General features: G+C 35.7%; 1 protein-coding gene across 1 annotated transcript in view; it reads left to right on the top strand.

The window, feature by feature from the left end:
• Positions 1 to 16,394, top strand: part of SLC13A1 (solute carrier family 13 member 1) — an 86,502-nt gene that overhangs the window by 61,806 nt on the left and 8,302 nt on the right. Inside the window, exons 8-11 of the mRNA XM_063100957.1 lie at positions 7,969 to 8,088; positions 11,827 to 11,925; positions 12,326 to 12,427; positions 15,521 to 15,627. Of these exons, the coding sequence (XP_062957027.1) occupies positions 7,969 to 8,088; positions 11,827 to 11,925; positions 12,326 to 12,427; positions 15,521 to 15,627 (428 nt within the window). The remainder of the gene's footprint in view (positions 1 to 7,968; positions 8,089 to 11,826; positions 11,926 to 12,325; positions 12,428 to 15,520; positions 15,628 to 16,394) is intronic.

Consider the following 16,394-nt stretch of genomic DNA (forward strand, 5'->3'; position numbering starts at 1 on the left):
GTACCTCACTGCTTCATAGGTCTGTGACCATACGTAGGATACCATGTTGGCAAAATTCTAAAAAAATAAATAATCAAGTTTTCTGATAGAAAGAAGTAAGGACTAAATGGATATTTACATCTTTCTGTTGCCTTTTCTTTTTATAAAATACAAACATGTACACATGATAAATATATGAAATAGCTGCAAAGACTAAATTATTCTCTTGTCAGTCTCATGAACTAATGTGTGGCTTGGAAAGTGGAATTTCAGAATAATATTAAGAAGCCTGAGCTAATTACCTCACTCAATTATAAAATATGAAATATTTCTTGCATTCTTATTCTTAGAATCTAGTACCCATGGCACCTAAATTCTGAAAGTCCTACACTCCCTTGTGATTAATGTACCATTAGCCTTGACAAATCCTTAGAAGAGGGCATTCTAGAAACATTCTGTTTCACCTCTTTGTTGTTCATTCTTCTTTGCAACCTCTTTGTTGTGCAGTCTTACAGATTTGTTAGATTTTTATTGGCTCTTCCTTTATGAAAATCCTTCTTGCTCAATATTCTCTACCTGACCCTTATCTCCTTCTGCTCCACTGTTAAACTCTTCAAGTAACCACCTAATCTCTTTTCCTAACGTTGTTATTAATAAATAACATTCTGTAATTAACTCATTACTTCCTATCTGCTTCTTGAAAGACCAGCCAACTCTGTCAACATTTTCTCTACCTAGGTAGGTACTATACAATTTGAAACTGTGTTTGGTTACTCTTTAAACTGCATTCCCATCTCTTCTTATCATACCTTATATTTACACATCTATAAACTTGCTTATCCACACACATGCACAACCAACACCTTTGATGACTGCAAGCTTGTTAAGGCTGAATGAATCATTGTCCTGTTCTTTTAGCCCATAGAGTCACAAGTAGGTGATCAATAAACATCCGTTGAGATAAAGCATACCAAGACATACAAAAAGTGTTAATTGTCCTTGGGAATCCTCTATATAATTAAATAATCTTTTGACATTCGAATAACTTTATGAAGGGAAATATTATTAGGGAAAAATACTATTTTCATTATAGAGTAGTTTTAATGCATCAATATGATCTAACAAACAGCTATTAGTTAAACTCACACATGAAAGATCCACTAAATAAAGAATAGAAGATTATCACAAGTAAATTACATAGTTTGCTGATTATCAAAGTATATTATTCAGTGCGTAGGTGTCAGCTATGAAATCCATGGGTATAGAAAGCAGCTTGGAAGAAAGTCGTATTATCAATGATTAGCTCTGTTACTAATTGTGTGTTAAATAACTTCTATAGGTCCACAAACTAAGGAATGGTAAAAGAAATGTGTTTATAGTGGCCCTATATTCAAAGCATTGCCTTAGCCTCGCTACTTCACTAATTAAGGAGGAAGAAGCTAAACTAATTACTTAGCAGTAACCACCTTCAAAAATTACCATGATTGTTCTTTGCAAAAATGAGTAATATAAATTTCTCAAAAATAGTTTCTCTGGCAAATACCATACAAGAAATTTGTACATCACAGAGTTTGGTTCAGATTTCAAGCCTGCCCCATATGAGCTTAGCTGCCGTGACATCAATTTTTTGCATATATAAAATGGGGGTGATACTAGAACTTATTGTAAGTTCTAAGGATTATTGTAAGGATTAAATGGCATAATGTACATGTGACTCTAGCAGAGGTCCTGGCACATAGTAACTTCTCAATAATGCAAGCTGTTGTTCTTGCTGTTGCTTCCACTTTTGCTATCACTGTTAGAAATCTAAGTCTGGTTGATTCCATATCTTGGCTATTATGAACAGTGCTGCAATAAATATGGGGTTATAAGTATCTCTTTGATATACCGATTTCTTTTCTTTGGGTACATACCCAGCAATGAGATTTCTGGATCATATGGTAATTCTATCTTTAATTTTTTGAGGAATCTCCACACTCTTTTCCATAATAGCTGTACTAATTTGCATTCCCACCAATAGTGTGCAAGGTAAGTGTCCATCAACAGATAAAGAAAATGTAGTATAGAAACACAATGAAATACTATTCAACCATAAAAAAGAAGGTAATTCTGTCATATGTGACAACACGGATGAACCTGGAGGACATTACGTTAAGTGAAACGAACCAGGCACAGAAAGACAAACACTGCATGATCTCACTCATATGCGGAATCTAAAAATGTTGATTTGATAGAAATAGAGAAAAGAATGGTGGTTACCAGAGGCTGGGGCAGTTGGGGGTGGGGTGGGGAGATGTTGGTTAAAGGATACCAAACTACAGTTAGATGGGAAGAATAAGTTCAAGGGATTTGTTGTACAGCATGGTGACTATAGTTAACAATGATTTACTGTATTCTTGAAAAATGCTAAGAGAGTGGGTGTTAAGTGTTCTCACGGCAAAATAACTATGTGAGGTAATGCATATGTTAATTAGCTAGATTTAACCATTCCACAATGTGTATATACTTCAAAACTTTATATCGTACACAATTAATACATATCATTTTATCTGTCAATTTAAATAAATAAATTGGGGGAAAAATTTAAGCCTGGCTCATGAATAACAAGCAGCTATTATTTTTAAAAGAAACCTCTGGAAATACACACATACAAAACTGAAAAGTGGCTTTGTCTCAGAAATAATCAAAGTAGTCATTAGTCAAAAGGACTATAGTCAGTGTGGACACTAGCGTATTGTGACTATTAATGACCAAAATCTGTTTCAAGCTTGTTAATTTCCATGACTACATCCATTCTTTTGAAGCCATCTCTATGTATCTCATCGTTATTAAGGTTATTCGTCATTTTGTAGTTGGGTATAAGAACAGCAATGAACATTATCTCCCTAAGTGTCAGCGTTGACATGCACATATGCTTTAGGTCCAAGCATGGCTCTCTGTTATGATGCAATCATTTCTACAGTTGTTTTAAAACGTCCTAAAAACATAAAGTTTGTATTCTAGCTTACTGATATTTTGCAATATATATGGAATTTACTATTTGACCTGGGAGCTGGAGTTGGAGGACACAGTTGTTTAATGAAAAGAGGTTGTGCTTTAAACTCCCGCTGGGTTAAAAATCCAGATTGACTGTACAACCTGTGTCCTTGAGCAATCTACTTAGACACCCCGAGACTCAGTTTCTTCCTGTGTAAAATAGAAATATAATGCTTTTCATGTAGATTCTTGTTAAAATTAAATGGGCTCAGCTCACTTGCCTATTACTACACCTCTGCCTGACCTCTAAAACTTAGATTGCCCAATGTATATTCCCAATTTCTCCTTTCTTCTAAATCTCCATTTACTCCCTAAATTATCACACCCATTTCCATGGTTTATAATATGTGCTGATAACTACCACTTTTATACCTCTATCCCTGCCCTCTCCTCTGAATTCCAGACTTATTCATCTAGCTGCCTATTCAACATGACCACTTAGAAAACTAAAAGACATCTCAAATTAACACTGTCACAGCAGCGTACTTGATCCTCTGCCTCTCCCCTGCCCTCCTGCCAACCTGTTCTTCCCTCAGACTTCATCATTTCAATATATGACACCTTTTCTCCATTTCTCACATTTTATCTCAAATACATCTAAAATCTATTGCCTTCTCTTCATCTTCACTGCCATCAACCTAATTTAAGCTAAAATTTACTTCTCTGCAAAACTTCCTTTTCTGATAGGTTTCCCTGTGTATTTGTCTTCCATTGCTACATTAAAATGACAACCAACATAGTGGCTTAAAAGAGCACAAATTTATTATCTCATTATTTCTGTGGGTCAGGAATCCTGGCACAGATTAGCTGGGTTCTTTGCTTAGGATCTCACCAGGTTGACATCAAAGTGTCTCCTAGGCCTATAACCTAGAAAGGGGATCAGGGTCTTCCAAGCTCATTTAGGTTGTTGTAAGAATTTGGTTCCTTGCATTTTCATTACTGAGGTGTCCATATCCTTGCTGGTTGTTAGCATGGGACCACCCTCAACCTTTAGAGGCTGCCCTCAGGTCCTTTTCACATGGCCCCTTCCTCTGACACCATGGAAGTTTATTTCTTTAGGCCAGCAGGAAAGTTTCTTTTAAGGGTTCACCTGATTAAGTCAGGCCCACCGAGGGTAATCCCCCTTTGGATTAACTCAAAGTCAATTGATGGAAACTTTGATTAACTCAGCAAAATCCCTTCACTTTTGTCACAAAAGAACCTAATCACAGGAATGATGTCTCATCATATTCACAATTTCTACCCATATGGAAGAGGAGATTATACAGGGCATATATATATACACCAGGACTCAGGGATTTGGGGAGCCATCTCGGAACTCTGCCCACCAATCCCTGGCTTCCACTCTTGTTGTCTTCAATCCTGAGAATGCACCTGGCAGCCAACTTGTTTTATGTAAAACGCCAATCAGATCATGTCATTAACTTAATATATTTCAATTACTCCTTACTGCATTTGTAATAAGTTCCAAATCCTTTCTGATGGCCTACTAGGTTATATATAATCTGTCCTCTATCGGCTATTTCTTGGATTTTGTTTCATGTCACTGTCACCTTAGCTCACTACCCACAGCTACACTGGCCTTTTGTTTGATCCTCAAACATGCCAGATTCAGTCCTAACCCAGGGTCTTTGCACTTGCTCGTGCCTCTGTGTAGAATGCTGCTTCCCAGTTAGTCACAGGACTGGCTCCTTCTTGCTATTTAGATCTCATCTCTGACCACAATATGTGAAAAAATTGCCTTCTCTGACCACAATACCTAAAATTTCTCCCTCTCCCTAATAACTTTTAATTATATTATTCTGTTTTATTTTTATTTCAATGCATGCTTACCTATTTATTGCCTGTGTGCCCCACTTTAATGTAAACTTCATGAGCACCTAGACCTTATCTTTCTCATTCACCACTGTATCCCCAACAGCTAGAAGAGTACCTAGAACATAGTAGACATCCAAAACATAGTGCTGGGATAAAGAAAAGTATTTTATCAGAATTAAATTTCTTAGTATAGTTCATGATAGAAGAAATCTATATTTGCCTTAGGCACATGTTTGCAGCCACGTCACTCTTAGGACATGGGGAAAAGTGGGAAAAGTAATATCATGGCAAAATTAATGCCTTAGGGTATGCCATTCATTTCATTATTCATTCAGAATATTTATCCTAAGTATAAGGGTAAAGGTTATAATCATAGAGGTCACAGTCCTATGTGATTGTTTTTAGGATGAAAAACAAGAATATGGACACCTCAGTAATGAAAACGCAAGAAATCAAATTCTTACAACAACCTGAACAAGCTTGGGAAAAAACAAACAAAAAAGCAAAACTACAAAGTTTAAGTTTTTCAGACTTTCAACATCACTAATCATCATGGAAATGCAAATAAACACCAGTTTGAGATATTGTCTCACCCCAATTAGACTGGCTATTATCAAAAAGACAGAGAATAACAAATGCTGGTGAGGATGCAGAGAAAGGGGAACGCTCCTGCACTGTTGGTGGGACTGTAAATTAGTACAAACATTATGGAAAACAGCATGGAGCTTTCTCAAACAAATACAGATAGAACTGCCATACGATCCAGCATTTTCACTACTGGGTATATACCCAAAGGAACGGCGAAGGGATACCTGCACTTCCATGTTTATTGTAGCACTATTTACAATAGCTAAGATATAAAAGCAACCTAAATGTCCATCAACAGACGACTGGACAAGGAAAATATGGTATATATACACAGGGAAATACTACTTGGCCACAAAAACTGAAGAAATTCTGCCATTCTCAGCAATGTGGATGAGCTTGGAGCAAGTTATGTTAAGTGAGATAAGCCAGGCACAGAAAGAGAAATTCCACATGTCCTCACTCATAAGTGAGAGCTAAAAAAGAAAGAAACAAACAAACAACCACAATAATTTGTTGACCTTTCAGAAGGAGAGAATAGAAGTGCAGTTAGTAGAGGTGTGAAAGGGGGAGGGGAAGAGGGTTAGACAGAAATTGGGTAATGGACACAAAGAATAACTACATTTTGTAATGATAAATGTTCTAATAATCCTGATTTGATCATCACATATTGTACACAAATACTGCTAGTCAACTCGGTACCCCATGAATATGTATAATCAATTATGTATCAATTAAAAAATATATTTTTTAATTTAATGGCTTTCATTTTTCTAAAGGAACTATCCTTCCAGGCAAAAATTCTGGGGAAAAAACCCTCTTCGGTCAAACAAATTTTACAGGATTCTCTCCATGGGGTAGGTAGAACGAATGCAGTCCAGTTTCAAGGTCTGAGTCACAGATGGTGAAAAATGAAGTTAGGCTTGGGGCAACGTTCTGAACCTAATCCAAGTAGCCTTTCTAAGCGTCTTTAGGCTGAACAGAATAACATAGGTCATCTTATAATCCAAGTCTAATAAACTGATGAAAAATCTGCTTAACCTTTCCCCCCTTACTATATTTTCTGACTGGAGACAAACATTTTCCAAAAATGAGCAATTTTCAATAGAGTCTCATGGACGTAATAAAGCATTTATTTATTTATGTAATTATATGTATTCTTTAATATCGCTGATTATCATTTGCCACTTTCTAATTGCATAAGCCAATCCTTGGATCTCTTTCAGGTGGATAAAAATTATCCTTAAGTTGCTAATGATAACTCTACAACCCAGGAAGATCAGTAACTTTTTACAAGCACAAAGAAAATTGTAGCAAACATTAGAAATCTAGATTTTTATGAAGCTATTATTATTTAAGTCTTTGCATCATTTAGGAACCATCTTAAGGTAGAAGGACTGCTCTAAAGTACATAAATTTGCTACATACATGTAGCATGAAACATTTCATTTATTTACATGATATTTTTTAAATGATGAAATGCAAAGTGTGATTTAAATAGAACAGGAATTGGAAACCTATTTTTCTATAAAGTTCTCTATAGTATTTTATGATTTAAAAATATTAAAATACTAATATGATTTTTAAATATTTCATAGAAGTAATGAAAACATCATTAAAGTATTTTAAATATTTAAAAATATTTTAATATTAAGATATTTTGAAAATTTTTAAAAATATATAAAATACTTAAATGATGTTTTCATTACTTCTATATATTTTCTGTAGTTCCTAGAAACAACTCTATCTCTGTGTTACGGCTTCAAGGGGAAAAAAAATAAAGAGAACTATTTCTCAAATTTCCTGTTATTTTTCCACAGTTATAAAATGGATGACTATGTAAATATATTTATTTGATAGCCACATTTTTAAAGCAATAAATGTGAGGTTACCAAAGAAACTGTGCTTGTCTCTGACCTATTTTTTTGCTGTTGTTTTGCTATTATGTGAGTTAAAATGTTGAAAATAACTAGGAGAAATAAAAGTTGATGTTATCCACAGAACTAGTAAAATAGTGCTTTGGGGCAGAAGAAACAGGAGAAAACAGCTGTGAGAGATAATATGGGCTGGATCAGAGTCCATTCATATTTGCCAGGGATGTAAGCCAGCAATGTGAAATGGTAACAGACATTCATTTCCATTAAATTAAATTTCACCTGTTGCCAAGTCTGCATATTTGTCTTTCCTTACTCCTCAACTAACAATTTGAGTAGTAACAACAAAACACAATCCATTTCCTGTGTGTTTAAGGAGTATCAGGTACTGTGCTAGGTTTTTTCACAAGTGATTCCTTAGAGATTGAATAAAGGGAACAAAAGTCCAAACATACCCACTCTTGCTTTTGTGGGATGCAGCAATAATTAAGCAGTTACAGAATCAAGACAGGAGACAAGGGGTAAAGTAACTACTACGCTTCATGGTGAGTAGGTTTCAGGACTTCCTTCTTGGCCAACAGCACAGGAAAGATGTAGACTGCTGCTTCCCAATGACCATCAGAAAGGATTCCACCTGCCCTTCCTTCCCTGAACACTTTTCCGTCTTTTTACACAGACGCTACCCTGGTTGTGATTGCCTCAACTTTGGATCATGGTTTATACTTTCCTTCCCAGCTGCTATTATTATTCTACTCTTGTGCTGGATCTGGCTTCTGTGGCTTTTCCTGGGACTCAAGTAAGTAAATACCCCATGTTAATAAGATAAGTGAAGGTATCTAGGTTCCAAGTTCTTAGCTTCTTATCTGGTGCTCTTTCGCCTATGCCATGCATTGTGCATTTCTGCATTTTTCTTACCCACATAACTGATGCACATATTTTAAGGATAAGCTAGAATCTCATTTAACCAATGTTGGCTGTGTAAGAGAGTCTGTAGAAAGCAAATCCATCCTGGTGTTATTTGAATCCTAGCCAATAAGATATTAATAGGTCAGAAGATCATAAGGAACTCAGTATGATGAAAACCCAGTACAAATTGTTGAAGTGGAATTTTAAGAAATTTTGCCCCTATACTTGGTTTAACATGTGCACTTCCTTGGGTTGAGTTACTTTAAACTGTAACATGGAGGGTTTCCTGCTTTGTGATAGCACCAAAATTGATATCACTTTCAAAATATAAAGTAAAATAAAGATCTGAGAAGGTTCTCTGTGGGAAAGATATTGAATTAGGAATCAGGAGACCAGAGATAAAATTGTGGCTTTTTAGAGGCCAGATGAGTGATCTTCTCAAGTCCTAACCCATTCTTAGTTCCAGTGTCCTCACTTATATAGCAATAGAATTTAACCAGAAAATCAGTTAGATCACTTCCAGTGCCGTCATTTTAACACATACGGGCCCAAGTTGAACACACAGAAGTCAAAGTAAGAAACAATGATTAATAAAGAACTACTGATACCATAAAATGTCAAATATATGTACTCAAAGAGAATTTCAATATATTACCTTGGCTGGGATCAAGGCTGGTAGTTCATAAGTACCAATGAGTTAAACGACTTCAATGACATTTAAAATTATAAAGGGCTCCTCTGCAAAATCTAAAATGCAGCATTGTATTTCCAATTCATTTAAAAGGAAAGGAAAGGAAAAATTGCTGTATATTAAGCCTTGTGGACTTTTTTTTCCTAAAAAGTAAAACAACTCAAATTAATTTTTGTAGGGTTTTATTTAAATAATTTCAAGGATCCATGAATAAGACAGCATGTTATCCACCAAGTCAGTGAGGTGAAAGTCAGCTATTTGTACTTCCTTTGAAAAGCAAAGCATTGCGATCAGGTGTGGTTCCATGCCTGTGCTCACATTTTCTAAGCCTGGTAATAAAGGAACTGACATTCTCCCCTCTCAGTTCTGATTCCTGGTTTTTCTCCAGAACTGCCACAGTTTTGTTAGTAGTGGGAAGATGGTACTGGTGATTTTTTAAAAAGGGAAAAATTTCTATCCAGATTGTGGGAGCAGCGTGTGGCAGTCCTCCTGCTGAAACAAATGTGTGGAATGTCACTGACTTCAGCAGGTGGGCATCACTGGGCAGAGGCCAGCTGCATACTAAGTGTACAGGAAGTCCAAGCCTTTGGAATCCTATTCAATATACAGGTAGCAAGGCAGGGGACAGGGGACAGGAATCCCATGTCAATAGAGGAAATATCCAGCCATAGGCCCACAGTTGCTTTGTTTTTCATTGCTACATATAATGTATGCAATCACTGTCATTATTTTAAAATGATCTACCACTTAAAAAGGATATACTAAGACGATAAAGGGCAGATGTATGGGAATGTGTTCACTATGAGGAAAAAAGAAAATCCTGTGAGGTGCATACCTTCGGCAAAGTCCATAAATCATGATCAGCAGCATGTTTAAACAGTCCCCTTGCTGTCCTCTATGGGGTAGACCCAGCACAGCTTCATGCTCCAGCTAATTTTTCAGTGTCCTTTTCAGTCTGCCAGGGTGTTCAGCTCCAGAGGTTTTAGATCGACAAACAGAAATTATCAGCCACTCCCCTGGCAGGCTACCATACATTCTGATTAGCGTCTTGGCTGTTAACACAGTTAACTCACCCATTATAAATGACCCCAACATACTTGGGAAGAGAAGCTCATCTATCAGTGCCACTGAACTTACTTAAATGGAGAGGCTGATGCACTGTCATAGGCTTCATCAGTTCCTCTGTGAAGGTGTTAACCTTCATTTGTAGCAAAGCCAACTGGGCTTTTGACTTAACTATTTATGATCCACAACCAAAATGACAAAGTACGTATGCAATGTCCTGGGTGGAAAACAGCTTCTAAGAAGAGTCATTTCTTTCTTAACTATACTTTTCTCTTCTATAGATGGCCCATGGATTAGTTTCTTATAATAGTACTATTATGTTGTGAAAAGTGATATTTTCTTTTATTTATTTATTTTAATTTTATTTTGTCGATATACAATGTGGTTGATTATTGTGGCCCATTACTGAAACCTCCCTCCCTCCTCCCTCTCCCCCCTCCCTCCCTCCTCCCTCTCCCCCCTCCCTCCTTCCTCCCTCTCCCCCCTCCAACAATGTGCTTTCTGTTTGCTTGTCGTATCAACTTCAACACTGTCACTAGTCAGTAACTGAGATTGTAAAGAGTAATTATTTTCTCATTGATCATAAATGCAACAACATTCAACCGATTACGTCCAGTATTTGGGGTATATGCATGAGAGTGATTATGAATGTACAAGACGGATGGCTTAAGAGATGAGGAAATTCTGCTCCTTCAAAGGGAATCAGTCCACACAAGGTTGAACAGCAAAATAGCAGGAAAAACACAAAAGAAAACAAAGCATAAATTGTGTCTGTGAGTGATAGCTACCTTCCCACTACCCCAGTCTTCCTTCTTATCCCCTCCTAAGTATTCATATTTACCCCAACGATTTTACAGAAGAAAATGTCTCTGCTTTCTATCTCTACATATAATGTAAACTAACTGAGCTACTCATAAACATTCCAAGGGATAATCCATAAGAGTCTAGCCATTTTCCCACTTGTTTCTTCCTCTGGAGGAATTTTTTTTTTTAAGTCTACATCTAGGGCAGTGTTTCACAACAACTGTTTAAAGTTTTGAAGACCCTGGACTTCAGGATAGGAAAAAGAGGTTACCAAACAAGCAGCTAAAAGCAATAAAGCGTGGCAATTATTATTGGAGACAGCTAGAAGATTATCTAGTGGGTGATATCAGGATGTAGCAGTGGAGAAACTTAAAGAAGAAAATGTAACAGAGTTGGTTTTACTTGTGAGAATAGACTAGTTTGGACTCTGACCATATCAGTATCTGTATATGTGATTTCCCCGCCCTAGTGTACAACTCAAGTTTAGCATACTTTGGACATAGATGGATTTGACAACGACTGCCTCATGAATTTCCCAAAGTTACTATTGAGTTGATGAGTCGAGTATTTACTGTGTATGTCAGTGTTTAGAAAAACTGGAATAATGAAAATATCTATGACACTGTCCCTATGCCTGCCCTCAAATAATTTATCTAACTGGTGGGATAAATCTTATATATGTGTAACAATTAACAACCAAGATATATAATAAATATATTTTTAAAATATAATATAATGATCAAGTATGCAATGAAGTGTTAATTAGAGATGAGTGGCACGTGGTAATATTCCAGTGGTGCCAAAGGTCTTGGAAAAGAAAGAGATCGGTAGACGATGTCATGGAAAATATGCAACGAAAATTAAGCATTAATAACTGAGCAAACTGGGAAAAACAGAATAGAGGTGAGAGGACATTCAAAGAAGGAGATTGAGGTATAGACGAAAAGCACATATTTTTGTGATTTGCAGGAAGATTCATATTTTATGAAGGTTTCACAAAAATATATTCCATAAAGGGGGATGGTGGTGAAAGAATCCTTTGATAACAGATTTAATTATTCTTTTCAGTTTTAAAGAAATGTTCAAATGTGGAAAAGCCAAAACAGTCAAACAAAAAGCTTGTGCTGAGGTGATCAAGCAAGAATATGAAAAACTTGGGCCAATAAGGTAAGATACACACACACACACACACACACACACACACACACACACACAGATAGGTGCTGCTTATATTGCAAGTAGTTGTGTAAAAGCAAATAAGCACATAATTGTTTACAAAGTATATGTAACACTTAACTAGGGCCCCAAATTTACTAATTTTTGTGACCATAACTCAGTATGACAAAATACATACCATTGTCTAAAATTTGCCAGGTAGAATGACAAGAGACAACCACAGATGAACAAGGGTCTTTTCTAACTGCACCAGTGCTCTCAAGTGATTGACACGCTGTTCTTAACAGTGTTTAGTGTTCTGCTCAGATTACTCCTGAAAGTAGCTCAGAGAGTCTCTACAAATGTCATGACTGGGAAAATAGGAAATAATAGCATTGGAATTTTTCTACAGGTATCAAGAAATTGTGACATTGGTCCTCTTTATTATAATGGCCCTGCTATGGTTTAGCCGCGATCCAGGATTTGTTTCTGGTTGGTCTGCACTTTTTTCAAAGTAAGCATTACATGTTATATTTGTCAGCCCTACCTGTTTTATATTCTGCTTCTCTCTTTAGTGGTTCCTGTAACTCTGAAAGATTGTATAAGATTTTTTTTGTCCCTTTCCCTTGTAAAGATATGTTTAATTCTATTACTTTCAGGAAAAAAAAAATTGTAAGAAACTAAATCTTAGGTAAGACCACAGAAAGAATACCTATGCTACCCTGTAACTAAAAACCAGGGCCCATTAGACAAGGCTAACCCCATCCTTACAAGATTAGAAATGTAATCAGCAGAAAGGTCATGTTCTATGGTGGCTAGGTCTGTAGACTTGGGAGCCACGTAGCTTGAGTTCCATTTCTGGCTCTTCCACTTTGGGAAAGTCACTTAACTCTCAGCTGATTCATCTGTAAAATAAAGAGAATAATAACACTTACAATAATGTTGCCCTTCTCCCAATAGGAAGTGCTATATAAAGACTTACTATGTGAAATTAATGCCACTTAATAATTAACAGTCTGATATGAATTCATATTCTATGATTTTTACCATTTCATATTTTTTTTTTTTACTTCCTATGAAAGACTGTTTACTTGGTCGAATATCTTGTCTATTCCTCCATTTATGTACCTGTTTGTACCAGTTTAACTACAAATTCAGCCCAGCCTCCATTTCATAAATACGGAATTCCTGAATAAGTAATAAGAAAGATTTTAAAAGCTAATGCTAGAAGCCAGATCAGAGTTAATTTTAACTCTCAGTGTCATTGCTGAGTCATGTGAAGTGAGGGGGGAGATTGTCGCATAATTTTCTAAATTAAGAACCATGTCAGCATAAATAATTTAGTTGTGAGATTTGTGTTCCCAATCTATCTTTCACTGAATTACTCTAATTTCTAAATTCAGCAGATTTCTGACATAGACTTCCTGTCTCACATCCCCCAGCAAGAATCTGTGTATTTAGGGGCAGGAACCAAAATTGTTCAGGTGAAATGTATTCTTCCCACATGGAATAAAGAAATTCCTCCCTGAATCAGAGCCTCTGGTTTTACAGGCATTGCCAATATTTTTTAAAAGGTGCGAAGTCTGAATCCAAATTCCTAATGACCACACCAGTCAAGAAATGCGATGCGGTAGCATGTTTTAAAGGATCTGCTTCAGCAAAACTTTTCATTTTCTTTAGGAGTGGAATTTTCATTTTGAGAGACGTAAACAAAAGCCATCCTCCAACTCTTCAAAGCAAGTTATTGTTTAATAGTTGATTAGTACTTTGCGGTTTTGTAATAGGATCTAGACCAACATAAAAAATAATTCCTCCCCCCTTTAAAAATCCAACTCTTACCATCCTGGGTAAGGAAAGTCTTTATCTCAACGCCAGTGTGTAAGAACTAAATGAAATCAGACAATAGCTAACAACAACAAAAAAATACCTAACAACAACAACAACAAAATCCCAATAAGAAATTCAATATAATCAGATTCTAATTTGTATTCCTCATGGGAGGAAAATGTAATTCAGTTTTTTTATTTGTAGCAGAAAAACAAATAAAAAACAAATAAGAAATTTGCTATGGGTGGGTAGAGGCTCATGCCACCTAGAATTCTGAGAGAAAATAAAAGGAAAGGAAAAAAAGGTTTGCAAGAAGATAGAATTTGAAAATATAAATCTGATTAGCAAATCCAAAACAAATAAATGTTGTATAAGCTTAATATTTTGTGATACTAAGAAAACCTAACTTGATTTATAATAAACTAAAAATAAGTTATAATAAAAATAAAGTCTTATGAAAATAAATTATTTCAGTATTTATGCCTTTATTTTATTTAAAGTATATATTCTATGTTTGTTATATAGAGGTTTTGGGCATTTAGAATTTCTAAAGCTAACATGATATATCAAGATTTATAGTTACCACCTAATGTTTTCATTCCATCTGTTTGAACCTGGACTGAATTCAATGTGTCTTTTCATTTAAAACAAAATCTGGTTACATAATGCCTAGCCCAATTGGCAAAAATTCAACCAAAAATTATAACTGAAATAAAGAAATAAACAATAAAATTATAAATACTGGTCAAGTTTACAGAATAAAATAGACTGTTGGACAATGAGAGAATGAGCCTATATTTAAAGAAAGCAGACTGCTTTAAAAAATTGTTAGACTGAGAAAATTAATGCATTTCCTTGATTATTTATATTTTTCAAGTAAATTATGGGAGCAGAGAAGCTTCTATAGCATGTACACATTACTGAATTACAAGGTGGCAAAATAATCTTTAGTGTGTCCATATTTCTTTTGAGACTACAAAAATGCACTAGTTAATATTGTTGGCTTTTAAAACTGAATTCTAATTATTTATTCCTGTTTCATTTATATCTGGTCTCCAGGTGCTTCTTAACTGTTGAGGCTTCTGGGAACTGGTCTTATTTGCTTGAATGGCTATTCCTTAATCACTCTTAATTTGTACAGTAATCATTTATGAGCATCACATAAACTACTGCAATAATTAATATTCTTGATTGAGTTTCATAGGGTGCAAAGCATTAAGTGGGTTGAGTTCATTTGTATGATGTGACTAGGGCCTATGACTGCAGAAGCAGGTGTTATGTCTTAGAAAACAGATCAATTCCTTTTCAAAATTTACAGAAGAGCTTTAGGGGACTCTAGAAACATCATGCCTTGCCACAATTCAATAAAAAGATGTTATAAATCAATTATGTGGGGCTTTGCCTACTCTAGCAATTCTTTTGACATTAATTCTCTGCCAATAAAATTAAAAGAAATAATTCAAAGAGGAAATTATTTAACAAATCTGTAAGCTTACCTAAAAGTGAAGTTTGGCACATTGGCCTTCTATGTCAGTATGTACATATGTGGTACTGAAAATAAGGAAAAATATACCGGAACAATAGGAGTGTGGTCTGAGATTATCAATTCTAGTAAGTTACATTTTTTTAGCTGGAAATCCATAGATTTTAGAGCAGATTATCCAGAAGAAATAACTACTACCACTACTATACTTATATGCTATTCGCATAGTCAGTTGGTGTTTTAGCTCCATGTAGATTCTTGATGCCATTTTTAATACACACATTTGTCGTTTTTCAGGTACCCTGGTTTTGCTACAGATTCAACTGTTGCCTTACTTATCGGACTCCTATTCTTTCTTATTCCAGCTAAGATATTGACTAAAACTACACCTACAGGAGAAATAGGTTGAGTATCATTTATAATTCTGAATAAACTTGACAGAAAAAAACTATGAAATTCCATGGGTTTCAATTAGCACTTAGAACAGAAGGAGTGGCCATGCTGACACACCCCTGGCCTAGCATGCCCTATTTGCATACTGCAACTGCCCTATTCAGCCAGCACACCCTCCACCCCCAAGAGGGAGCATCTTTGCAGAAGTGAGAAGTAGATTCCCTTATGTACCATGGTTAGGGCTCTGCTACAAATGATACTATTTGATCAATGATAAATCTACTTCCCCTGCCATAATCAGAATTTATCTTACTATTGGCAAAGATAAGAGCAAGAACTTGGAAAGCATTGCTTCATGATGAGCCCTTTGTAATAAATGCCAAGGATCTGAAAAGGTGAAGAATTTCAAGAGAGTGCATTAACAGCCTCATAGTGTCCTGGAGAAAAAGCCCCACATAGATATAACTTAGGGTCATGACTGGAAAAAAAAGGTATTCAGTGGGGGCATTCATTGTATTTACAGCACATGGACAAAGAAGCATGCATGTTTGTCTCCCCTCCCACACACAAGCACTTCTTAACAAAATATTCATCCATGTCTATGCTTTGTACTAACACAGTATGATTTAAAGATTTTTTTTTTTTTTTTTTTTTTGGTGGCTGGTCAGTATAGGGATCTAACCCTGGACCTTGGTGTTATCAGCACCACGCTGTAACCAACTGAGCTAACTGGCCAGCCACACAGCATGTTTTGTGTAGTCAGATTCCTACACTGTTA

This window comes from Cynocephalus volans, chromosome 6 (genome assembly GCF_027409185.1).
Source record: "Cynocephalus volans isolate mCynVol1 chromosome 6, mCynVol1.pri, whole genome shotgun sequence".
In the NCBI taxonomy this organism is placed as follows: domain Eukaryota; kingdom Metazoa; phylum Chordata; class Mammalia; order Dermoptera; family Cynocephalidae; genus Cynocephalus; species Cynocephalus volans.